This window comes from Heterodontus francisci, chromosome 9, assembly GCF_036365525.1.
Source record: "Heterodontus francisci isolate sHetFra1 chromosome 9, sHetFra1.hap1, whole genome shotgun sequence".
Lineage (NCBI taxonomy): Eukaryota > Metazoa > Chordata > Chondrichthyes > Heterodontiformes > Heterodontidae > Heterodontus > Heterodontus francisci.
Window position 1 is genome coordinate 112,474,243 of NC_090379.1, and position 27,386 is coordinate 112,501,628.

The 27,386-nt window shown below is 43.2% G+C and overlaps 1 protein-coding gene and 1 non-coding gene across 6 annotated transcripts in view; both read left to right on the forward strand.

Moving 5' to 3' along the window:
• ino80 (INO80 complex ATPase subunit) overlaps positions 1–27,386 on the forward strand; it is a 253,031-nt gene that overhangs the window by 16,410 nt on the left and 209,235 nt on the right. For all 5 annotated transcript variants that reach the window (XM_068039700.1, XM_068039696.1, XM_068039697.1 and 2 more), the window contains exons 2-3: positions 25,431–25,617; positions 26,910–27,085. In XM_068039700.1, the coding sequence (XP_067895801.1) occupies positions 25,475–25,617; positions 26,910–27,085 (319 nt within the window). In that variant the 5' untranslated portion in view covers positions 25,431–25,474. The remainder of the gene's footprint in view (positions 1–25,430; positions 25,618–26,909; positions 27,086–27,386) is intronic.
• Positions 14,290–14,371, forward strand: trnal-uag (transfer RNA leucine (anticodon UAG)). The gene has a single exon. It is a non-coding gene; the product is annotated as a tRNA-Leu (tRNA).

The following is a 27,386-nucleotide window of genomic DNA, read 5'->3' on the forward strand; positions in this document are numbered from 1 at the left end:
GTGATGTTAATGTTGACCTTTTTTCAAAACTCTGGCGCACTTGGACTACTTTCACACAGGTCCGACTGTTCTCCGCTCCCTGTGCTGGTCGCACTCAGTCTTGCTCCTTCCCGCCGCCGCTGGTCTCACTCAGTCTCGCTACTTCCTGCCGCTGCTCTTTTAAACTGTGCTGGTCTTGCTCCTTCCCGCCACCGCTGCTCTTTTAAACTGTGCTGGTCTCACTCAGCTTCGTCTCACTTGGACGAAGAGGGAGAGAGTAATGTATTTGAGTTTGCTGACGATACAAAGCTAGGTGGGAAAGTAAGTTCTAAGGAGGGCTCAAAGGTTGCAGAGAGATAATGGCAGGTTTGGTGACTGGATAACAAGGTGGCAGAGGGAGTATAATGTGGGGACGTGAGGTTATTCACTTTGGTCGTAAGAACAGGATGGCAGAATATTTTTTCAAAGGCATGGAGCTTCTAAATGTTGATATTCGGACAGATCTGTGTGTACTTGGACAAGGATCACAGAAAGTCAGCATGCAAGTACTGCAAGAAATTAGGAAGGGAAATGGCACGTTGGCCTTTATTTTAAGGCGACTGGAGTACAAGAATATATCTTCTTATAATTGTGCAGGGCTGTGGTGAGACCACACCTGGAATACTGTGTGCGGTTTTGGTCTCCATTTTTGAGGAGGGATCTGGTTGCTTTGGAGGTGGTACAGTGAAGGTTCACTAGATTGGTTCCTGGGAGGAGAGGGTTGTCCTATGATGAGAGGTGCTGATTAAATTGGGCCTATACTCTCTGGAGTTGTGAAGAATGAGTGGTGATCTCATTGAAACATACAAGATTCTGAAGGGGCTTGACAGGGTCGACACAGAGAGGTTGTTTACCTTGGTTGGGGAATGTAGAACGGGGGTGTAGGGGGGAGCACAGACTTAGGATAAGGGGTCGGTTATTTAGGACTGAGATGAGGAGAAACTTCTTCACTCTGAAGATTGTGAATCTTTGGAATTCTCTATCCCAGAGAGTTGTAGACGCTCCATTATTGAATATATTTGAGGCTAAGATGGACAGATTTTTGGTGTCTTGGAATTGAGGGATAATGGGGAGCGAGTGGGAAAGTGAAGTTGAGGCTGAATCTCAGCCATGATTTGTATTGAATGGCATAGTAAGCTTGAGGGCTCTATAGTATACTATTTCTGATCTTGTGTTCTTAATTGGCTGGTCAGTCATTGAAGTGCTGCAACTACTGGAGATCTGATGGATATATACTCTCAGCAGATATTTGTATTGTTTCCCCAACAGAGGCAAATTTCACTTTTGCAACGCTCAAATGGAATGGGGCTTGAATCCACTATCTGGCACACATGCAAGGATATTAGGAGACTGAAGCCATTGTCTTCGGTCCCTGCTCCAAACTCTTCCCTAGCTACGGATTCCACCCCTTTCCCTGGCATCAGTTTGATATTGAACTTGTCTGTTTTCCTCCTCTTTGTCACATTTGACCCTGAGATGAGTTTTCGACCTCATAGTAGCGCCATCACTAAGACCGCCTATTTCCACCTCTCCAACGTCGCCTTGTCTCAGCCCATCTTCTGCTGGCACCCTTGTTCGTGCCTTTGTTACCTCTAGACTTGAGTATTGCAACCTACTTCTGGTTGGTCTCCTATATTCTACCCTCTGTAAACTTGAAGTCATCCAAAGCTCTGCTGAATGTGTCTTAACTTGCACCAAGTCCTTTTCCCCGATCATCCCTGTGTTCGCAGACCTACATTCCGGTATTGATTTTAAAATTCTCATCCTTGTTCTCAAATCCCTCTATGAACTTGCCCTCCCTACCTGTGTAATCTTTTCCAACCGCACAGCCCTCTGAGATATCTGCGCTGCTCTAAATCTGGCCTCTTGAGCGTCCCTGATTTTAATCGCTCCAGCACTGGAGGCTGCGCCTTCAGTTGCCTTTGACCTAAGCTCTGGAATAGGCTTCCTACACCTCTCTACCTCTCTATCTTCCTTTAAGACACTCCTTATAACCTATCACTTTGACCAAGCTTTTGGTCATCTGACCTAAAATCACCTTATGTGCTTTGGTGTCTATTTTGTTTTATAATGCGCCTGTGAAGTGCCTTGGGATGTTTTATTACATTAGAGGCACAATTTATTGATGCCTAAAGAATAGTATCTAACCAACTCTCCTATCCAGTGCCTAAACTTTAATGTTTCTGGTGGGTGAGGATTTAAATACCTGTGCTTTGCTCCTTATCAAGTATGGGTAACTGTCTCATCTAGCGATAGGATTCTTGAGAATGTCTTTCATTATATGCAAGAGGTCTTGAGTTCACATCTCAAGCAAAGTTTGACCTACAATCGTAGCACTATGGGTATAGAGTAAAAAAATTCTCACCCTATTTGAATCTACATTAAGTTCACTCTAGTGTCTGAGCCGAAAGAATTATGAGTTCAGCTGACCATGTAGTGATCCACAGGGAGGTGGCTGGGGGGACATGTCTTACATTCTGATGCCTATATGCACATGTTTTCTGCAGGTGTCACTAGATAGTTATTTGGAGCAGGAGCCTGTCCTCATTTGTTTTCCTTCCAAATCTAGGGCCAATTTAGCTCAGGTCAGCAACATAGCACAGATCAGGTATCAAATCTAGAGTGTTCCTGGTTTCTTGAACTAATCTGTGGATAAAACCAGTATGTATGACAACAATAACTTGGGATTTATATAACGGGGCTTGGTGCGAGTTAGATTACAGAGGTAGAGTTTTGGGTGAACTCAAGTTTGCAAGGTTGGCCGGGAGAGCATACTAAATAGGAGCAGGAGTAGGCTACTCGGCTCTTTGAGCCTGCTCCATTGGATAGTTGAGTACGGTTAACAAAGGCATGGCTGAGAGTTTCAGAAGGACCTCTAAAAAGCATAGTCTCCACTTGTGTAGTTAAGCAACCGGGGTTAACAACTGAGGTAATGACAATGTCAAGCTAAAAGAAAAGACTTACACAAAGGCAAGGCAAAGTGGAAATCCGGTAGACAGAAGAGGGTATTAAATCATCAAAGGGATACAATGAAGGTAATAGGTGTAAAAAGGAAGTATGGGAAAAATATTGCAAGGGATATCAAAGCTAACAGCGAAGGTTTTATATATATATATATATATATATTAAGCTGAGTGTGATAAGGCGGACACATGGTAGACGAAATTTAATGCAGAGAAATATGAAATAAATAATTTTGGTAGAAAGAGGAGAGGCAACATAAATGGTACAGTTTTTAAGGGGGTGCAGAAACGGAGAAACATATAGATTTTCATATGCAAATCTTTGAAGGTGGCAGGACAAGTTGATATTTTCAAAAGGCATTTGATAAATGCCACATAACAGGCTTGTCAGCAAAGTTTAGAGCCCATGGAATAAAAGGGGCAGTAGCAATATGGATGTAAAATTGGCTGAGTGTCAGGAAACTGAGAGTAGTGGTTATTTGTTTTTCAAACTGAAGGAAGGCTTACAGTAGAGATCCCCAGGGGTCAGTGTTAAGCCCCTGCTCTTCCTTATAATATATTAATGACCTAGACCTAGGTGTACAGGGTACAATTTCAAAATTTACTTATGATAAAAAACTTGGAAGTATTGTGAACAGTGAGGAGGATAGTGTAGAACTTCAAAAGGACATAAACAGCTTGGTGGAATGGGCAGACAAGTAGGCGATGAAATTTAATGCAGAGAAGTGTGAGGTGATTCATTTTGATAGGAAGAAGGAGGAGAGACAATATAAAATAAAGGGTACAATTCTAAAAGGCATGCAGGAGCAGAAGGACCTGGACGTATATGTGCATAAATCATTTGAAGGTGGCAGGACAAATTGAGAGAGTGGTTAATAAAGCATACAGCATCCGAGGCTTTATCAATAGGGGCATGGAGTACAAAAGGAAGGAAATTATATTAAACTTGTGTAAAACACTGGTTTGGCCTCAACTGGAGTTTTGCATGCAGCTCTGGGCACCACACTTTAGGAAAGATGTTGTAGGCTTTAGAGAGGGTGCAGAAATGTTCACAAGAATGGTTCCAGGGATGAGGAACTTCAGTTAGGTAGATTAATTGATTGGAGAAGTTGGGGCTGTTATCCTTGGAGAAGAGAATTTTGAGAGGATATTTGATGGAGGTATTCAACCTTCTGAGGGGCCTGGACAGAGTAGATAGGGAGAAACTGTTTCCATTGATAGAAGGATTGAGAACAAGAGGACACCGATTTAAGGTAATCGGCAAAAGAAGCAACGGTGACATGAAGGAAATCTTTTTCACACAGTGACTGGTTAGCATCTGGAATGCACTGTCCGAGAGTGTGATGGAGGCAGGTTCAATCGAGGCATTCAAGAGGGGACTGAATTATTATCTGAAAAGAAAAATGTGCAGGGCTACGGGGAAAAGGCGGGGTGTGGCACTAGGTTAATTGTTCCTTCAGGGAGCCAGTGCAAACACGTCAGGCCGAAAGACATCCTGTGCTGTAACCATTCTATGATTCTATGCTGTTAAAGCATATGGGAGCATTGGCTTTATAAAAAAAGGCATAGAAAATAAAAGCCAGCTGGAGTGTTGTTCTTTGTTCTTTGATCCATTCTGCATCCCCTTCTTTAGGAAGAATGTCCAGATTGGCCTTAGAGAGGATGCAGAGGAGATTTAGTAGAATGGTAGCTGGGTTAAAAGACTTTAGTCATGGAGAGAGACTGGAAAAACAGGTGTTCTTTCAGCAGTGAAGGTCAAGAGGAGAGCTGTTCAAAATCATGAATGGTTTTGATAGAGTAAATAAGGAGAAACAGTTTCCAGTGGCGGAAGGATAAGTAACCAGAGGACACCGGGATCAGTGCTGGGGTCTCAACTTTTTACAATTTATATAAATGACTTGGATGAAGGGACCGTAGAATTGGTTGCTAAATTTGCTGATGACACAAAGATGGGTAGGAAAGCAAGTTGTGAAAAGGACAGAAGGAGGCTACAAAGGGATATAGATAGATTAAGTGAGTGGGAAAAGACCTGGCAAATGGAGTATAATGTGGGCAAATGTGAAATTGTCCACTTTGACAGGAAGAATAAAAAAGAAGCGCCTAATCTAAATGGTGAGAGATTGCAGAGCTCTGAGAGGCAGAGGGATCTGGGTGTCCTAGTGCATGAATCGCAAAATGTTAGTATGCAGGTTCAGCAAGTAATTCGGGAAGCTCATAGAATGTTGTTTATTGTGAGGGGAATTGAATACAAAAGTAAGGTGGTTATGCTTCAGTTATGCAGGGTATTGGTGAGACCATATCTGGAGTACTTTGTACAGTATTGGTCGTCTTATTTAAGGAAGAATATAAATGTGTTGGAAGTACTTCAGAGAAGATTTACTAGACTAATACCTGGAGTGAGCGGGTTATCTTATGAGGAAATATTGGACAGGCTAGGTTTGTATCCGCTGGAGTTTAGAAGAGTAAGAAGTGACTTGATTGAAACGTATAAGATCCTGAGGGGTCTTGACAGAGTGAATGTGGGAAGGATGTTTTTCCTTGTGAGAGAATCTAGAACTAGGGGTCGCCCAATTAAGACAGAGATGAGGAGAAATCTTTTCTCTGAGGATCGGGAGTCTTTGGAACTGTCTTCCTCAAAAGACAGTGGAAACAGTGTCTTTGAATATTTTTAAGGCAGAGGTAGATAGATTCTTGACAAGCAAGGGGGCGAAAGGTTTTCGGGGGTAGGCGGGAGTTGAGATTACAGTCAGATCAGCCATGTTCTTATTGAATGGCGGAGCAGGCTCAAGGGACCGAGTGACCTATTCCTGCTCGTAATTCATATGTTCGTACTTGAGGTAATTGGCAAAAGAACCAGGGAGGAGAATAGTTTTTGTTTTGTACAAGTTGTTATGGTCTGGAGTGCACTCTCTGAAAGGGTAGTGGAAGAACTAATATAACTTAGAAAATGCAACTGGATAAATACTTGAAGGGGAAAAGTTGGCTATGGGAAAGAGCATAGGAGTGGGACTAATTGGATAAGTCTTTCAAAAGCCAGCACAGGCACGATGGATCCAACAATCTATGCTGTATTGTTCTATGAATGGGCCCATTAAAGATGGATGCTGACAAGACTAATTGATAAGCAAATGGCAGACTTGTTAAATGAGTACTTTGTATCTGTCTTCAAAGTGAATGGAGAGGACAATATACCAGCAAGTTCAAGGGAACCCCAAAATAAATCACTGGGAGGAATTTTGTGGATTTAATGCTTTAAGGGGAAAAGTAATGGTGAAAATAATGGGGTTTAAGGTAGACAAATTTCTAGGTCCTGATGAGTTTGCCCCAGGGTATTGCAAGGAATAGATGAGGGAATTGCAGGTGCATTAGTCATAATTTTCCAAAATGCTCCAGATGCAGGGATTGTACCTTTTTGGAGTGGAAAATTGCAAATGTTCCTTTATTATTTAAGAATGAGAGGAAGACGCAGAAAGCACCAGTCCTGTCAGTTTGGGGAAGTTACTGGAATCCTCGTCAGAGAGCAATTAAGCACTTGAACAAGCATGAGCTGATCAAAGAGTCAGTATGGATTTGTGAAGGGATGGTCAGGTCTCACTAATCAATTGAATTTTTTGAAGATGGCACTAACATGATAGATCATGTTAGTATCTGTTGATGTTGTCTAAATGAATTCCAGAAGCCATTTGATAAGGTATGGCACTAGAGGTTATTAGCAAAATAAAATTGCATGGGTGCTGTGGGTTTGTAATTGGCTGGCAGGTAAAGCCAGAGAATAAGGATAAAGATAATGTTTTCTGATTAGTGGGATGTGACAAGTGGTCTTGGATGAAGGAATGATTGGTTGGCATCCTTCCATCTACGAAAGATGATGGACATACAACAAATAATCCATTTAGGTGGGGTATCTTCTCAGTGCAACTTTGCTGATGGCTGTGAAGGCCAATTCTTGTGAGGCAGGTTCTGCCACAAGTGCTGCACATGAAACTACCAAGTGACATTGAGTGTTGTTTTTGGCACTGGCGCCTGTTACCAAGCTGCTGTAGTTACTGGTTGTCATAGTGGTGCAAGCCAGTTCACAGGATGTGTCACCATTTCCCTCTTTTACTAGCTAGTGACTTTCAGGTGTGGTAGTCAACATTTAGGGCCTTCATGTCACTCTTGCAAGCATCCTTGAAAATAGAGAGTTGTATATCTAAGTTTGCAGATCACACTAAGTTGGGAAGCACAGTGATTTGGGAGCAGGAATTTATAAAGAACCATAGGCAGACTGAGTGAGTGGGCAAAACTAGCAGATGGAGTTCAACATAGGAAGTGATCACTTTTGATCAGAGACAAATCAATATTTTCTTACTGGTGTCAGACTCCAAGTTGTGGAGGAACAAAGGAGTTTGGGTGTCCATGTACACAACTCACTAAAAGCTCATGCTGAGGCGCAAAAAGTAATCAAAAAGGCTTATGGCATGTTGGTCTTTATTTCAAAGGGATTGACTTACGTGTGAGGAAATTATGCTTTAGCTGTATAGAGCCCTGGTTGGACCCCACCTGGAATGCTGCATTCAGTTTTGGCCATTGAACCTCAAGAAAGATACAATGATCTTGAAGTACCCTCTTGAATGGGCACATATGCATGTTTATAGCATATTCACCAGAATGATATCAACACTGAAAGGGTTAAATTGAGGTCAGATGATTTGTATTTCCTTGAGTTTAGAAGTTGGGGGGTGACCGAATCGAGGTGTTGAAAGTAATAAAGGGATTCACTGGCTAGCTACAGAGAAACTATTTCCCTGGAGGGGGAAATTGGAACAAGGGGGCAGGATCTTAAAATTAGAGCTAGGTCATTTACGAGTGAAATCATGAAACACTTTCACACACAGGGTAGTGAAAATCTGGAACTCTTATCCACCCCCCCCCCCCCCCCCCCCCGCCCCCCTACACCCCAAAAGGCTGTGGATGCTGAGCGTCAGTTGGAGCTTTCAAGACTGAGATCAATAGATATTTGGTGGGTAGGGATATTGGGATATAAGAACCAAAGGAAGGTTAAAAGAGTTGAGATACAGATCAGATATAATCTGATTATGTGGTGGAACATATTCCACATGGAGAATTGTTCAATGTCAATGTGTGGGTCATTACAGCTGAGTCTGAATCTGTTCTCCCCTAATATACATATGTACACAGGCTGTTTGGTATTGACCACAGTGAGAAGCAAGAACCATGGCAACCTTTCTCCTTGCCCAGGTCCAGTTGTAGCAGCCACAGCAGTACCTCAGGTGATAGCTAATTCAACACCAGGATCATTGCTGGCCTTTAAGTTCCTAGAATACTGCATGTGGTAGAGTAGTTACTGAGTCATTGAGGCAGCCTCCTTTTTAAATAAAAAAAAAATTGGAAGGTCTAATTGTTTTTCAGATTTTTATTGATTGTGAGGTTTGATGGCCTCATGATGTGAGGGATGCGTGTAAATCTAAGAAATGGAACATTCTGCCTGATATAATCATGTCTATTTCACTGTAAAAAGCCAATAATGTATCAGAAGAATGTGATTGGTAAAATAGCATTACATTTCACACCTGATGTACTGGTGTATCAACTATGGGTCTCAGTGTGGTTTTGTTCACTTTCCAGTAGCTGTGATACTGCACCTGCTGGTGTGCATCTGAAATATGATACACAAATTAGATTGTCCTGTGGGATTCTAATCCCATGTGTTAGTGAAATGTTTTACCATTATTCTCCACTCCTTGCTTCATGTTGCTAAGTTGGTTCCCAGCAGCCTGCTGGTACCTAATCCAGGAAGAAGCCAAATAATATTGGGCGGCGACTCAATGAGGAGGGCATAAGAGCCAAGACCAGTCTTGTTTCTACCCTTGCACACTTTACAATCGACTCATTGGTTATTGACCATGCATCTTTGACTTCTTCCTGGCCAGTAGGCGCTGAGGCCAATTGTATCATCCCAAACATTTCTCCAACTGAAATCAGTTAGCACAGACCGAGGATCAAACCTGGGACCTTCATGTATTTGGGTGTCTAATGTGTTCTTGTAAATTTAAAGGCAATGTATAAACGTCAAAGTGAAAGTGAATCAAGGGGTATGTTTCAATAAGGGAAGTATTGACAAATTGATGGGAGATGTTTAAACATGAAAGTGTTGTTAAATAGTTCCTTGTTTAGAAGACAACTACAATACTAAAATGATCTTGCCTGCCACTCCAGTATGTCCCTACACCGTCTGCTCATCAAGCCAGTGGGCATGCAAGATGTGGAGTGTATGTACACTGGAACGCCCAGGCTTAGCCTGGGCACTGCTGCCACTGGGTGTATTTTGCACGCTGAAGCAATAAACAAAATCAGGCATTTGAAGTTGTACGATACACTTTTGTGGCACTCCGATATCTAAGATTGTCAGCACTCTCCCACTACCAGCGACACAGCTTGTAACCATCCCTACTTCACCCTGTTAAATGTCACAGTTAAGCCAGCTGTTGACCAGGAGAACTGGAGAGACAGATGACTGGGTCAGACCGCCAGGTGGCTGAGGCCTTCAGCAACAGGGTTGCCTGTCCCATCAGCTGGCGTAGAATGGGTAACGCAAGATAATGAAAAATACTGGGAAGAAAACAAAACATTTGGGCGGCACAGTGGCGCAGTAGTTAGCACCGCAGCCTCACAGCTCCAGCAACCCGGGTTCGGTTCTGGGTACTGCCTGTGCAGAATTTGCAAGTTCTCCCTGTGACCACGTGGGTTTCCACCGGGTGCTCCGGTTTCCTCCCACAGCCAAAGACTTGCAGGTTGATAGGTAAATTGGCCATTGTAAATTGCCCCTAGTGTAGGTAGGTGGTAGGAGAATTGAGGGAAGGTGGGGATGTGGTAGGGAATATGGGATTAATGTAGGATTAGTATAAATGGGTGGTTGATGGTCGGCACAGATTCGGTGGGCCGAAGGGCCTGTTTCAGTGCTGTATCACTCTATGACTCTATTACATGACTAATTTTTTTTTAGGTATCTCACAAGCAGCTGCAATGTTTAAGTTCCATTTAACTCAAACAACTTGCATCCAAATTGAAATGCAGATACCCCAAATCAGACATAAAATCAGAAAATGCTCGATACATTAAGCATGTCACAGTATCTGTGGAGAAAGGAAAGTTTCACATCTTGTGACCCTTCCTCAGAACCAGAGGATATTTTCATCTGTAACAGGTAGTGAAGTTCAGCTGCGCATGTGAGCTCATGTTTGAAGTTGATGAGCCCTTTCAGTTGAGGCCTCCTGAGCAGATACCAATCCCCAGCTAAAGGTACAGCCAAGCAACCGAGTCTCAAGCTTCTGAAAGTGTTGTTGCCTGTAATACAGACCAGCAGTGCTGCAAGCCAAAGCCTAAGGATCGCAAACCGTCTCGTTTTCCCGCTGCAGTTATGGCTGCCAACAGGTGTTCTGCACTGGAGCACCTGTATAATAAGACACCGCCTGTGCTAGCCAGCACTACTCATACCATTCGAGTCAGCGCAAGTTTTGCTGCAAGTGCCCCATTTAGTAGGTTCCTTGTTGTCACTAGTTGAGGTACTGAGCAGAGGTCAGGCACGTTCCTAAAAACTGAGAGGGAACACTGGCATGCATCACATGCCGTAAGAGTAAAGCCTAGCAGAGATGGAGAGAGACTAGTGTGTGCCCACTGGCTTGATGAGCAGATGGTGTAAGGCATGCTGGGGTGGCAGACAGATCATTTTAGTATTGTTGTTGAAGCCTGGCTACCCAATCCGAACCCGACCAAACCTGACTACATGTGTCTGGTTCGAGTGGGGTCGGGTCTGTATTCTGTGTCCAGCATTCGGGCTCGGGTCGGGTTGGGCTGGACTGTACTGTTTTGTTTTGTATTGTTTTCTTTTTAATCTACGTTTTGATGCGATTTTTTTCTGTTTTAATAGCATGTTTGATATATTCAGGTCGGGTTGGGCATGAAAAAAAATTTAAGGACTCAGGCTCCAGTTGGGTTTGGTTTGGCTGCGGTCGGATTGGGCCGGGGTCAGGTTTTAATTTTATACCCGGGCAGGCCTTTAATTAGCATTGTCTTCTAAACAGGGCATGTTTAAATTTCTTGCACCATGCTCAAACAATTGGCAAAAAATGAGACTTCATTACTGTAAGCCATATTAGCTGACAATTTATGTAAATTTAAAAATATCAAGTTTTAAAAGACCTTCTGCTGGGAAATAGTAATGAATTGGTTGTTAATGGTAACAGATAATGGTATTCATACCATGAGTGAGTTAAGTAAGCCTATTATGTTGGTGTTGTAAGTAAATAATGAATTGAGACTTTATAGGAAATTGTCTTGAGTCTACTTTTGTTGGGTTCGCACATTTATTTTCTGTAGATCAGTGGAAGTCAGATATGCAATACATACAGCAAACAGACAGTGTCTCTGTAAACAGTTTAAAGTGATGTTGCATGCAGCGTTTGGCTGCAGGCGTGGCGAATGCTGAATTTAGGTACAGTAAGCTTTTGGCTGTGCAGCATTGATGGCGAGAGGCCAGTACTGTGATCCAGTATATTTTTCGTGATAGCCTGAGTCCATGTAGGAGAGTGCAGGGAAAATCTGGAATTGGTTGTCCGAGAAGTGCGCAAAGGGCAGTGGACTTCGGATTATAATTGATTTCCACATTAGTTCATTTCAACCGGTCACTGAACAACAGTTGCTGAACGCTTCCAGTTCAATGTCCTCAGATCTCAGTAAAGTATTTCAACATCACATATAACTGCCTGAAGCCCTTTAGGGTAATGTATTGCACCTGAAGTCCTTTTTTGCCAGCTCTGTGTCTCCACTGTATCTCCGCTAAGAATTCCCTTGCGCTCAGGCTCGGTGCCAATCTCCCCTCGTGTCAGCAGCATTCTCTTACAAACCATTTGTGACCAGCTTATTTTTCCTGACTTTGCTCCATCCTGTCTCATGGCAAACGGTCTGTCCCTAGTGTACCAGCAGCCCTTCACCCATTCCTCATATGTGAGCTTAAACAGTGATAGGAGGAGATTTCACACTTGGTACGCACACCTATGCACTTTGTAGCAGTGGTTAGTGATTAGTAGCAGGAGCCTTGGAGGGGTCCCCCCTCTTTGTACCACCTTCCCTGTCCAGCCAGGTCAATTGTTAAAATGTAAGCCACATGAGTCCCTTTTTGCCAGTGTGTGTCTGATTTGCAAAGTAGGTACACTGTGCAGCTGGATGAATATAGAAATACATAACTTGTCAAATAAAAGTAGTGCTGACCATTTTTTAAAGATTAAGTGGAAACATCAGAAAACACCTGCAATGAACAAGGGATAGGAACAGGAACAGAAACTATTGCATCAGAGTCTTTTTCAGTCTAGCTTATTTAGTGGCTCTGCTGCCTGAGTCCAAAGGTTGTGGGTACAAGGTTCAAGGACTTAAGCATATAATCCAAACTGTCACTTGTGTGCATGACTGAGGAAGTGCTTTCTTTTTTAAAGTACCCTCTATCGAAACAGAGTATAAACTGAAGCCCTGTCTACCTGGTTGAGTTAATATGTTAAAGATCCTATGCCACTGCTTGAAGAGCAGTAAATTGTCCCAGTATTGCTCCTTCAACCAACACCAAAAAAATGATACATCAGTCATTGCTGAAGTACAAGTTTACTCTGTGTAAAATGGCTGTTGTGTTTTCCTACATAACGTTGACTTTTTCTTTTTGTTCTTGCAATGCTGACAAGATAATTAGCAGTGGACAAGAAACACAGTTATCTTCCGATGGAGCAATTATTTGTGCAACTGAGTGTCTTACTCATAGTGTGGAATGGAGTCCTGTTTAGGCCAGACTGGCAGAGTCCTTTCCTCAAAGCTGGAATTTGATGACAGTCTAGCAGCTTTCATGGTCATTTTCTTGTGCCAGCCCAAAAATGGCTGGATTTATTATATTCAAGGTGCAACTTGAGCTCACTTCTTCTAGATTGCTAGTACCATAACCATTGCACTATCATACCTTGCATTTTGCAACAATAAATTCACCTGAAGTATTCTGGGATGTTCTTGTGAGATGTGGTGGTGCCCTGAACACCCCCTGCACTCTGTGTTTCCTTTTTTTAAAAAAAAAGACACCTCAAAGGCCATCTATTTGGCCAAACTTTTAATCATCCCTTCTCAACACTCCTTTCCATGATCAGCATTCACCTCCTGTGAACAGCCTTGAAATGCTTTTTACACTAAAGGCAGAGTATAAATATAAGTAGTTCTTCATTTAGTTTTAGGTTTCTCTTCATTGTGCACTTTGGGGCAGTTTGTTCTGTACTCGGAGCAACTCTTAAAATTTGCTTACCTTTTGTTTTCAGCTCTCCTGGCTCAGCTTCATTGTTCTGTGTCCTGATTTTAATGCTACATTTGTTCTGTTCCAGTATTTCAGTTAGTTTTAAACCCTGAATCAAATCTTCCTTCTCACTATCTTTTTCTGAAAAAAGTGGGGAAAAAAATTAGCAGTGCTGTCAGCTTGGCTGACTGCACTTTGGTGATATAACACGTGAAACAATTCATGCTCATGATGCCCTGTCCACGCCATTATCCAAGGGCCAGTAGAAATCACCTGGAGTCTTAATGTAAAAGAGGAAAAACTAGCATGTTTAGGTGACGTCCTGCACACCTCTGGGGCTGGTTTGAAACTTAAATTTACATGGATCTGTGAACATAATTGCTGTCTTTTTAAATCTATCATATCTTGGACGGGGCAAGCTCTTCAGGCTGTTAGAAATAGATTATAAAGCTGCACATTTTTTTTTACCTGACACAACATTGTAGATATCTTCACTCACTCTTTGTTACATGCTGTAATAACCAATCCTCAAGAGTTCTTCTGAGTTGAATGCAGGGCTCCAAACTAGGTAATACCTAACCTACCAGGAAGGTTTCACACTTGAAATAGGGAAGGTTGTTAGTGCAGTGTGACATCCAGTAAATTTTTGCCCAGTTATTTTGCACCTATCGGGTTGTCAGTGATGGATGGATTGCCTTAACTCTGGAGGATGAAGGGCATGACTTAATGTGAACCGTGCATCGCTTCAATGTGCAGAAGATGACTCATTCTCGTGCATGACCCTTTTTTAGCAGTGAGTCGGAGATACACAACCTATAGGGGTTACTGGTGGTTTCTTTTACAGATTCATTTTCATGTGTTGAAATCTGTTTGAAACTAATAGATCACAAAAATTTTTTTAAAAAGTTTTCCATATCACCTTTTCCCTGAGAAGGGCGAGTCCTCCTGAACATGGCTCGTCAGGTTTTTTGTTATTCTTTTTAGATCGGTAGCGTGGCCTAGCGGTCTAAGGCGCTGGATTTAGGCTCCCGTCTCTTCGGAGGCGTGGGTTCAAATCCCACCGCTGCCAGTGGGATGTTTGGGCGGCGCAGTGGTTAGCACCGCAGCCTCACAGCTCCAGCGACCCGAGTTCAATTCTGGGTACTGCCTGTGTGGAGTTTGCAAGTTCTCCCTGTGTCTGCGTGGGTTTTCTCCGGGTGCTCCGGTTTCCTCCCACAAGCCAAAAGACTTGCAGGTTGGTAGGTAAATTGGCCATTATAAATTGCCCCTAGTATAGGTAGGTGGTAGGGAAATATAGGGACAGGTGGGAATGTGGTAGGAATATGGGATTAGTGTAGGATTAGTATAAATGGGTGGTTGATGGTTGGCACAGACTCGGTGGGCCGAAGTGCCTGTTTCAGTGCTGTATCACTAAACTAAACTTTTCATGGGATGTGTGGTTGTCGTGGCAAGGCCAACATTTGTTACCCATCCCTAACTGCATTTGACAACTGACTGGCTTGCTAGGCCATTTCAGAGAGCAGTTAAAATCAACTACATTGCTGTGGGTCTGGAGTCACATGTTGGCCAGACCAGATAGGGATGGTGGATTTCATTCCCTAAAGGGCATTAGTGAACCAGATGGGTTTTTAATGGCAATTGATGGTCTCGCTAATGTTGCCATGAAACTAGCTTTCAATTTCAGATTTTTATTAATAATTAAATTTAGCTAGCTGCCTTGGTGGGATTTGAACCAGCGTACCAAGGCTAATGCCTGGGCCTCGATTACTAGTTCAGACCATTTTCTCTCCGCTGATGCATCATGTAGGTATTCTGTAATGGGACATCTAGAATTGTGAATGCATGCTATCACAAGGACAAGAATGTCTGTGCTGCACTTGGGAGCTCCTGTGATGCAGCATTCCATTTTTCTGCCTCTCTCGAAGCATTGACTTGCTTGGTTTCAGTTTGATAGGTGACAGGAGCCTTGCGCTACCATGCCCAAGTGGGCATTGTTTGTGTGGGCCTGGTTAGCGAGTTTTAACAATCTATTGAATTGTTGGGAACATTACAGCTGAGTCTGATTTATACTTTTCATGGGGAATGCTGAACCTCAGTCAGGAGCAGGAATTCTGCTTGCTACAACTCTTTTAGTTATAGACCTGATGTCTATAACTGACTTTCTGTGCTGGGGTAAGTGCAGGAGTTAGGAGCTGAGCAACATTCTGGGATCTGATGATGCATTTTGGTAAATAAATTAGCAGCAGTAATTCAAAGACAATGTGGGTCAGAGTTGTGAAAGGAAATACTTGTTCACAGATTCAGAAAATATTCAAGGCAGCGTCACAGGCTGTTGTTGGAATGTTCGACTTCATAACTAGGTTTGTATTTCCTGGAAGATGGAAAGTTGAAGGGCAATCTGATCTATTTGATTTAGGCGTCTGAAGGGAATTGATAGGATAGATGGAGAGAAACCTTTTCTGTTGTTGAGATCGCGAACGAGGGGATTTAACCATAAAATCAGAGCCAGATCATTCAGGAGAGAAGCTAGGAAATATTTCTTCACAAAATGGGTGGTAGAAGCATGGAACACTCCAGCAGTGCCAGTATATTAAAGGAATGGATCACACTTAAACCAAGTGCTCATGTAACCCTTCTCATCACATCGAATGAATCCCACAGTAATATCTTGTAACTGCCTGTTGTTTCTCCGCTCCAAGCACAGGCTTGAAAGGTCAGAATCTGTAATTGTTCTGTGAGGTTTTTTTTTGCAGTTTGTGTCATAACGTGAGATTCACATTACCATCGTTTAACTTGCCTGAAATACGAGTGACAGCACGAGTGATCAATTAGTGCTCTCCATTAGTGACCATGTGTAAGTTAGTTTAAAAAAAGAACAAAGATACTTGAAAAAGATTAGTGGAAGGCCTCGAATAATGCTTAGTCTTTCCTGTACTGGTACAGTTAATCTCAGTTCTCCTGCAAGCCTGTTCCTGCTCCTTGATGGAATGTTTTTGTCTAAAGATAAATTACACACCTGGTCCTGGGCTCAGTGTGGTCCAAAACCATACAGAGCAGTGGGGCTAACTGGTGTGGTCCACTCCCCTCCAGAGTCCATCCCTGTCCATCAGACTGGCTGCCAGATCATGACAGCTGCACCACAAGAATTGGTGACAATGAGCCCCAATCAAATGTGTATCAAAAACTCAAAGTGCGTAACATCAGTGAAACTTGACAGGCCATCGATTTGTAGATCTCTTTAATAGCACCACACTCTGGCACTCTGTCCATTACATGCAGAAGCTGAAATCACAAAATAAACCCAAATGAGTTAGGCCATTGAGCCCATCAGGTGCAACAGCATCTGGTACGATCATAATATGTGCTGCAGTACTATGTGGTAAAGCCTGGCTCTGGTATAGAATCAAAACCCGACCCGGGCCCGACCTGACCACAGCCAACCTGAGCCCGAGCCCTTTAATTTTTTGTCGTGCCTGACCCGACCCGAATCTCTTTCATCTGTTCCGGCAGCAGGCTATCCCTGCAACTGGAGTTGTGGGGAATCATGGGTAGGCCTGATCTTGTGACTTCCTGGAAGCAGTGTCCAGCCCGACCTGACCCAAGCCCGAATGCTGGACTTGGAATTTCGAACTGAACTGACCCGAACCGAACCTGACACGTGTCGTCAGGTCTAGTTGGGTTCAGGTCGGGTAGCCAGGCTTTACTATGTGGGAATTGTACACAAGCTGAATGTTGTTCTTGTACAGTAGCTAATGTTGGTTGCTGTCCTGGTATTGTGTTGGTGATGTACTGGTCCTAAACACAGAATTGGTATTGGGGTTTAAGACATTAGACACAACATGGGCGGCACAGTGGCGCAGTGGTTAGCACCGCAGCCTCACAGCTCCAGGGACCTGGGTTCGATTCTGGGTACTGCCTGTGCGGAGTTTGCAAGTTCTCCCTATGTCTGCGTGGGTTTTCGCCAGGTGCTCCGGTTTCCTCCCACATCCAAAGACTTGCAGGTGATAGGTAAATTGGCCATTGTAAATTGCCCCTTGTGTAGGGAGGTGATGAGGGAATATGGAATTACTGTAGGGTTAGTATAAATGGGTGGTTGTTGGTCGGCACAGACTCGGTGGGTCGAAGGGCCTGTTTCAGTGCTGTATCTCTAAATAAAAAAATAAAATAAAATAAATAACACCACAATCAGCAACTGGTCTGGTTACAATACATTAGCACCAGGCACCAGTAATGGGAACCAGTAAACTAATGGTATGTGATGCCATGTCAGCTGTGGGAAGATATTCTGAACATGGCAAGAGTTAATATTGTCCTGAGATGTATTTATTACTAGTGTAAGAGTTAGCACTAATATTAGTGGAGCACTACTATCCAGGGCAGTATCTGAGTATTGGTGTTAGAGTTAGAATTAGAATCGAAGGCATTAGCAACAGTAGGGATAGTAGCAGCATCAGGTGCAACATAGTTATCATAGGAACATAAGAGCAGGAGTAGGCCATTCAGCCCATTGAGCCTGCTCCGCCATTCAATATGATCGTGTCTGATCATCCACTTCAATGCCTTTTTCCCACACTATCCTCATATCCCCTTATGTCATTTCTGTTTAGAAATCTGTGAATCTCTGCTTTAAACATACTCAATGACTGAGCTTCCACAGCCCTCTGGGGTAGAGAATTCCAAAGATTCACAACCCTCTGAGTAAAGAAGTTTCTCCTCATCGCGGTCCTAAGTGGCTTTCCCCTTATTTTGAAATTGTGTCCCCTGGTTCTAGACTCCCCAACCAGGGGAAACATCTTAGCTGCATCTACCCTGTCTATCCCGATAAGTATTTTGTAGGTTTCAATGAGATCACCTCTCATTCTTCGAACCTCTAGAAAATACAGGCTAGGTTTCCACAATCTCGCTTCAGAGGACCGTCCCGTCATCCCGGGGAAAAGTCTGGTGAACCTTCATTGCACTCTGTCTTTGGCAACAATATCTTTCCTAAGGTAAGGGGACCAAAACTGCACACAGTACCCCAGGTGCAGTCCAACCAAGGTTCTTTACAATTGAAGCATGACTTCACTACTCCTGCATTCAAATCCTCTTGTGATAAAGGCGAATATACAATTAGCCTTCTTAATTGCTTGCTGCACCTGCATGTTAGCTTTCAGTGACTTATTGACAAGGATACCCAGGTCCCTTTGTACATCTACACTTTCTAATCTCTTACCATTTAACAATTACTCTGTACATCTGTTCCTCCTACCAAAGTGGATAATCTCACATTTTTCCACATTATATTCCACCTGCCACATTCGTGCCCACTCATTAAGTTTGTCCAAATCCCCTTGAAGCCGCTTTGTATCTTCCTCACAGCACACATTCCCACCTAGTTTTGTGTCATCTGCGAACTTGGAAATACTACATTTGGTCTCCACATCCAAATCATTGATCTGTATTGTGAAGAGCTGGGGCCCAAGCACTGATTCCTGCTATATCCCACTAATCACAGCCTGCCAAGGTGAGAATGACCCATTTATTCCTACTCTCTGTTTTCTGCCTGTTAACCAATCCTTAATCCATGCCTGTATATTACCTCCTATCCCATGTGCTTTAATTTTACTAACCAACCTCCTGTGGGGGACTTTATCAAAAACCTTCTGAAAATCCAAATATACCTTGTCCACTGGTTCCCCTTTATCAATTCTGTTAATAACATCCTCAGAAAACTCCAACAGGTTCATCAAACATAATTTCCCATTCATAAATCCATGTTGACTATGCCCAATCAGATCATTATTATCCAAGTGTCCATTTATCACATCCTTAAGAATAGATTCTAGCATTTTCCCAGTGACTGATGTAAGGCTAACAGGTCTGTAATTCCCTGTTTTCTCTCTCCTTCCCTTCTTAAACAGTGGGGTGACATTTGCGACCTTTCAATCTGCAGGAACCGCTCCAGAATCTGTAGAATTTTGGAAGATGATCACCAATGCATCCACGATCTCCATAGCTACCTCTTTCAACACTCTGGGGTGTAGAATATCAGGTCCTGGAACTTGTAAACCTTCAGCCCCATTTATTTCTCCAATACAACCTTCTCACTAATAATTTATTTCAATTCCTCATTCCCCCTAATCCTTTGGATCTCTAATTCTGGGAGATTTCTTGCAACTTCCTCAGTGAAGACAGACACAAAGTAATCATTTAGCTTCTCTGCCATTTCTCTATTCCCCATTATAAATTCTCCTGACTCTGCCTATAATGGATCCACATTTGTCTTAGCCAGAAGTTTCCTTTTTATGTACCTGTAGAAGCTTTTACAGTTCGTTATATTTTTTGCTAGCTTACATTCATGTTCTATTTATCAGTTTCTTGGTCCTCCTTTGCTGTATCCTAAAATCCTCCCAATTCTCAGGTTTAGCACTATTTCTGGCAACTTTATAGGCCTTTTCTTTTAATCTTATACAATCCTTAACTTCCTTTGTTATTCACGGTTGACTGCCTTTACTTTCGGGGTTTTTGTCCCTTGAAGGAATGTATAGTTGCTATGTAAACTATGTAATATTTCTTTAAAGACTATCCATTGCCTATGTACTGTCATACCTTTGAAAGTATTTTCCCAATCCACCTCAGCCAATTTGCCCCTCATACCTTCATAGTTTCCTTTGTTCAAATTTAACACCCTGACTTCATATTGAACTACCTCACTTTAAAACATAATGTAAAATTCTATCATATTATGGTCACTCATCCCTAAAGGTTCTTTTACAACAAGATTATTAATTAGCTCTTTCTCATTACATAAAACTAGATCTAAAATAGCTGGTTCTCTAGTCGGTTCCTCAACATACTGCTTTAGAAAGCCATCCCAAATGCACTCCAGAAACTTGTCCTCCACAGCATTAATGCTCATAAGGTTTACCCAGTCTGTATGCAGATTGAAGTCTCCCATGATTACTGTATTACCCATGCTACATGCTTGTGTAATCTCCTGATTAATGCCATGCCCCACACTACTACTACCGTTTGGCATATAAACAACTCCTACCAATGTTTGCTGCCCCTTGCTGTTTCTTAGCACCACCCAAACAGATTGCACATTTTGTTCTTTTGATCTGAGATCCTCCCTTACTAACATACTGATCCCATCCCTCCTTATCAGCACAACACTACCACCTTTTCCTTTTTGCCGGTCCTTCCTAAATGTCGAATATCCTTGAATATTCAGTTCCCAGTCTTCGTCACCCTGTAGTTAGGTTTCTGTTATGGCAATTGGATCATACTTTTCTACCTCCTGTTACCAGCTTTACTTCCTTCCAGTTTGAGCTACCCCTCAGGTTCCCATCCCCTTGACAAGCACTAGCAAATCTCCCTGCGGGGGTGTTAGTTCTGGTCCTGTTAAGGTGTAGCCCGTCCATCATGTACAGGTCCCACTTGCCCCCGAACCGGTCCCAATGCCTCAGAAGTCTGATATCCCCCCGGCACCAATTCTCCAGCCATGTGTTCAATCGATCCAGAATCGACACTACCAGAAGGACGTGGAGGCTTTGGAGAGGGTACAGAAGAGGTTTACCAGGATGTTGCCTGGTCTGGAGGGCATTAGCTATGAGGAGAGGTTGGATAAACTTGGATTGTTTTCACTGGAACGACGGAGGTGGAGGGGCAACATGGTAGAGGTTTACAAAGTTATGAGTGGCATGGACAGAGTGGATAGTCAGAAGCTTTTTCCCAGGGTGGAAGAGTCAGTTACTAGGGCACATAGGTTTAAGGTGAGAGGGGCAAAGTTTCGAGGGGATGTGCGAGGAGTTCTTTACACAGAGGGTGGTGAGTGCCTGGAACTTGCTGCCGAGGGAGGTGGTGGAAGCAGGTACGATAGCGACGTTTAAGAGGCATCTTGACAAATACATGAATAGGATGGGAATAGAGGGATACGGTCCCCGGAAGTGCAGAAGGTTTTAGTTTAGGCAGGCATCAAGATGGGTGCAGGCTTGGAGGGCCGAATGGCCTGTTCCTGTGCTGTACTGTTCTTTGTTCAATCCTCCTATTCACTAGCGCGTGGCACTGGAAGTAATCCTGAGATTACTGCTTTGGAGGTCCTGCTTTTTAATTTCCTTCCGAACTCCTGAAAATCTGCTTTCAAAACCTCATCCCTCACCCTACCTATGTCATTGGTACCAGTGTGGACCACGACCTCTGGCTATTCACCCTCCCCCAGAAGGATGTCCTGCAGCCGCTCTGTGACATCCTTGACCCTGGCACCAGGGAGGCAACACAGCATCCTGGAGTCACGTTTACTGCCACAGAAACGCCTGTCTGATCCCCTGACTATCGAATCCCCTATCACTATTGCTCTTCCACTCTTCTTCCTGCCCTCCTGTGCAGCTGAGCCACCCGTGGTGCCATGGACTTTGCCCTGGCTGCACTTCCCTGAGGAACCATCGCTCTCACCAGTATCCAAAATGGAAAACCGATTAACAAGCAAGATAGACTCAGGGACTGCTGCACTGCCTGCCTGGTTCTCTTAAACTACCTGGTGGTCACCCATTCCCTCTGCCTGCATACTCCTAAACTGTGGTGTGACCCCCTTCCTAAACATGCTATCCACATAGTTCTCTGCCTTGCGGATGCGCAACAGTGACTCCAGCCGCCGCTCGAGTTCTGAAATCTGGAGCTCAAGCTTCTGCAGCCAGTGACGCTTCCTGCATATGTGTTCGTGGAGGGCACATGCGTCCATGACTTCCCACCTAACACAGGACATACATTCCACTTGGCTGAGCTGACCTGCCATAAAGTAACTTTAAAAACTTTTGATTACAATGAAGTAAAATAACTTACCAGTTACTCACCAATCAACTTCTTCCCCTGTACCGAAGAGAGAGGCGGCTACCGGAGGCTGAAAAATGGTAGAAGAGAGAAAGGAGCCCCTCCCTCACACACCAAACTCCCACTTTACACACTGTGCACTCAAATTTATTTTCTTAATTTATAGTTTCCCTCCTTACCAAACTCCCTTCTTCACACTCTGTCCCCTCCAGTGGCACTCAGTGCAGACAGTAATAGCATTGAGTTTAGTTTAAGTGTTGGGGGCAGAAATAGCATCTGGTGTTCTAGTCTTTCTTCAATACATTTGTGGGAAGTGAGCGCCGCTGGAAAGGCCAGCATTTGTTGCCCATCCCTAATTGCCCTTAAGAAGGTGGTGGTGAACTACCTTCTTGAACCGCTGCAGTCTATGTGGCGTAGGTATACCCAGAGTGCTATTAGGGACGAAGTTCCAGGTTTTTGACCCAGTGACATCGATGGAACGGCAATATAGTTCCAAATAAAGATTTTGTGTGACTTGGAGGGGGACTTGCAGGTTATGGTTTTCCCATGCATTTTTTGCCCTTGATCTTTGAGATGGTAGAGCTCATGGGTTTGGAGGTGGCTTTCAAAGGAGCCTTGGACAGTTGCTGCAGTGCATCTTGTAGATGGTAGGCACTTCTGCCACTGTGTGCCAGTGATGGATAGGGTGCTGATTAAGAAAGCTATTTTGTCCTGGATGGTGTCGAGTTTCTTGACTGTTGTTGAAGCTGCACTTATCCAGGCAAGTGGGCGTATTCCTTCACACTCCTGAGTTCTGCCTTGTAGGTGGTGGACAGGCTTTGGGGAGTCACTTGCAGAATTCCTAGCCTCTGACTTGCTCTTGTAGCCACTGTATTTATGTGGCTGGTCCAATTAAGTTTCTGATCATTGGTAACCCCCAGGATGTTGGTCGTAGGGATTTAGCAATGGTAATACCATTGAACATCAAGGGGGAGATGGTTAGATTCTTTCTTCTTTGAGATGGTCATTGCCTGGCACTTTTGTGGTACTTTTGTACCTGCTACTTTTCAGCCCAAGCCTGAAAGTAACCTTGACAGCAGTACTAGCTTCAGGTGCAGTATTAGTTTTGGATGCAGTAATATTATCTGAAACAGTGACAACAACGAATATAATAATGTTAGGTGTAGTAGTAATAGCTGATTATTAACAATGTCCAGTGGTGCTTTAGTTTTGAGTATTTTTACTCAAGCTGTGAAAAACAGCCAGCAATACAGTTATGGTCATTGTTAACCCCCACCAATCTTGGACTGACTCTGGAGAGTATTTTGAACTGACACTAAGATGAACTACTGGAAGTTATAGTCAGGAAAGAAAGAGACCAAACTTGTATTTATACAATGCCTTTGATGACTTCAGGAGGTCCAAAAGTGCATCACAACCAATTAAGTACTTTTGAAGTGTTGACACTATTGTACTGTAGGAAATGTGGTGGCCAGTTTGCACACAGCAAGATCCCACTTGTAGCCATGAGAGAAATGACTAGATTACGTTTTTAAATAATGTTGGTTGAGGAATAAATCTTGGCCAAGACACTGGGGAGAACTCTTCTGCTCTTTGAATAGTGCCATGGGATCTCTTCTGTTCTCCTGAGAGGGCAGACATCTCATTTGGAAAAATGACACCTCTGACAGCGTAGGACTGCCTCAGTACAGCACTGGAGTGTCAGCATCGGCTTGTGCTCATTTCTCTGGAATGGTCGAGAAACCGACTTGACTCTGAGACAAGAGTGCTAGCAACAGAATCAAGGCAAAGTAGTAGCCAGGGACAATAAAAATATTGACAGTGGAAGTTGAAGAAACAGTGATGAATTAAGAAATTGATACCAAGAGATGTGATGTTAAATACTCCGTCTGATTGAATAAAACTGGAGAAATACTGTTATTAAAATAGTAAAATTAATCTTATCGTGCATCGCATCAATACCTTCTGAATCGACAAATCAGAGAGTGAAATAATTTTGAATGTACAGGATTAAAAATAACTAGAAAAGATAGACGGTTTCTTTATCACAACAAAAACACCCTTGTATCATTAGGTGCATACTCAGCTGCAAGTTTTAGTTCACTACATAATATATACTGACAGAGCTTGTATATGTTATATGGAGGAGGTTGAGGTTTGGAATGAAATCAGCTGAGGAGTTGAGTGTCATCTTGCAGTTTGTCATCGACACGCTGATCCCACTTGAAATTTGTACAGTATATGTGTTTAGTGTTTGTGTTGCATAGCTGGTAGCAGAATGTTTTGATTTCTTGATATGAATTTTACCAGCGCTTGCGTGACCTCATAATAATTAGGATTGTCACCTGGCTTCTTTAGTATACAGCTACAGTATATTGTCAGAAAGAAATGACGCCCAAACTTCTTGTGTGATGTTCATAATTCATCCCTTCAAATCACTCCCACACAAGAGACAGACCTGCAAACAGTACTTCACCCCACTCATGTCTTTCCAGACACAACCCAGGGTTGGAAGAACAAACTGTAATTAGTCTCCTTACCGAAGGAAGGCTATACTTGCCTTAGAGGGAGTGCAATGAAAGTTCACTAGACTGGTTCTTGGGATGAGGGAGATTGAGTAAACTAGGCCTATATTTCCTGGAGTTGAGAAGAATGAGAGGTGATCTAATTGAAACATTAAAATTCTTAAGGGGCTTGGCAGGATAGATGCGGGGGGGGGGGTTGTTTCCCCTAGCTGGAGAGTCTAGAACGAGGGGTCACAACCTTAGAATAAGGGGTCAACCATTTCGGACTGAGATGAGGTGAAATTTCTTCACTCAAAGAGTTGTTAATGTTGGAATGCTCTACCCCAGAGGGCTGTGGATGCTCGGTCGTTGAGTATATTCAAGACACAAATCAATAGATTTTTGGGTATTCAGGAATATAGGGATAGTGCCGGAGGTGGAGTTGAGGTAGATGATCAGCCATGATCTTATTGAACAGCGGAGTAGGCTCGAAGGGCTGAATGTCCACTTAAACTGCAACCACCACTTAGCAAAGAAACTAAATAGGAACAGAAGTAGGCCATAGTATAAAGATTTCACCCATCCACCATTATAATTTACTGAAATGTTTGTGTCCCACTAATGTGAGGTGGGCAGTAATGACAGATTTCTAAGGTAATGAATTCAAGGAGAGTTTTCAGAACTCTGCACATTTTGATGCTCTGGTTTGAAATCCCAGTCGGCGACTAGTTGGTGCTGAGAAGTTGGACTCTGAGGTTTTAAGAATGTACTTGTACTTAGTGCTGATTGCTGATCATGTTTCCCTAATCTCTGCAGTACTGTCAGAAGGCCCAGTTTCTCCTGTGCAAGAGGGGCTTTCTATGGCAGCAGACTTACTCCAGAGTGAGAATGGGAGCGGTGCAGAGCTGGCAAAGCCTCTCCATCTGCAGTACCTGGAGCGTGCACTACGACTTGACCCCTTCCTGCGCCAGGCTGCAAGTGTATTCAACAGACCTATTTCCAGGTAAGCACACTGCTCGCTGAGCTTGGGCTGCTGCTATGTTGCTTTTCTTTGTAGGTTGATGATGGGAGCTGCATGCAAAAAAAAAAGGATAATAGTTCACTCATAAAATAGAGCGCAAGAGGGAACAGCTGTTTGAGAAGTAGATGAGTGTAAACTTGGAGTTAGCCACCCTGTTTTTATTTTAGTTTCAGAAATGTTATTTTGAAACATATCCCCATGTATAGGAATCCTTTATGCTCCCCTTTTTTGCAGCATTTGAAGCGTGTGCATTGGAATAACGGATAAGGGAATCCCTCGTAATGTGTCTGAAATGGATCTTTTATGCTTTGTGTTAATGACACTTGCGGATACCATACGAACATACGAATTAGGAGCAGGAGTGGGCCACTTGACCCCTTGAACCTGCTCCACCATTCAACAAGTTCGTGACTGAACTGGTTAATCCACATTTCCACCTTCCCCCGATAACCTTCCACCCCCTTGCTTATCAGGAATCTGGATCTACCTCTGCCTTAAAATATTCAAAGACTCTACTTCCACTGTCTTTTGAGGAAGAGAATTCCAAAGACTCGCAACCCTTTGAGAGAAAAAATTTCTCCTCATCTCTGTCTTAAATGGGTGACCCCTTATTAAACAGTGACCCCTAGTTCAAGATTCTTACACAAGGGGAAACATCCTTTCCACATCCACCCTGTCAGGACCACTCAGGATCTTGTATGTTTCAATCAAGTCGCCTCTTACTCTTCTAAATTCCAGCAGATACAAGCCTGTCCCATCTTTCCTCGTAAGACAGCCCACCCATTGCAGGTATTAGTGTAGTAAACCTTTTCTGTACTGCCGCCAACGCATTTACATCCTTCCTTAAATAAGGAGACCAGTACCATCATAAACAAACCATCTTTCTCCTTCACTGCACACTCAGTGTCAAGTATGGGTTCAAGGGGAATTAAGTTACAATAGACTGGTGCTGCAGATTGTTCAGAATGTCTGTCCTTTATCGCCCGTTCCCACCCCCAACCCTGGCTACACTTGGTGGGTAGTTGAAAGAGATGTTTTGAGTAAATCTGACATTGGGTTGTGCTCCAGTTATTTTCGGAAACCAGATTGCTTGAGAACTCTTTGGTGGCTCACATTAACTTAGTGTGGGGCACAGGCTTGTGCTTATACAACATCTGCAGGTTGTCCATGTTAAATATCAATTCCTGCACTGTAATGCTAAGTAGTCTTAGGTTTTAATGTAAATTTATCTAAGTCTGCAAACATACTTATTGTTGCTTCTCTTACTGCTGTAGTGACGAGAGTGATGATGGGCTTGAGGAGGCTCCCTCACTGTCTAAAACAGGTTCTGGGAACCTTCTGGATAGCATTAAGAAGGAGCCTGTTGATGAGGATCTGGGAGAGCAACCGGAAGTCGGGCACAGCAGAACACTGACGGCTCCACCCTCGCTCAATGGTGCCTTTCATCCAGGTGAGAATTTGAAGGAGCTACTGACTTCCTTTAGCGCGAACTCATTTTAAAGGTGAGGCAGAATTCTGTAACAAGGTAGTATCAATTTGTTCTGGGAATGGCACCATGCTCTTGAATTCAGTTCTCAGTGGGGTTGGTGTTTGCAAAATATTTTACACAGGTTGGATTTTTAATTTTACAGACCTGTTTGATAAACTTTGCGATTCAGTCTTTGACTAAGCAGACACGCTACACAAATCCAAATGCTACTTGTATTTCCAATCAAAACTGTTGAAGCATTTACCTGTGTTTTTGTGCCCAC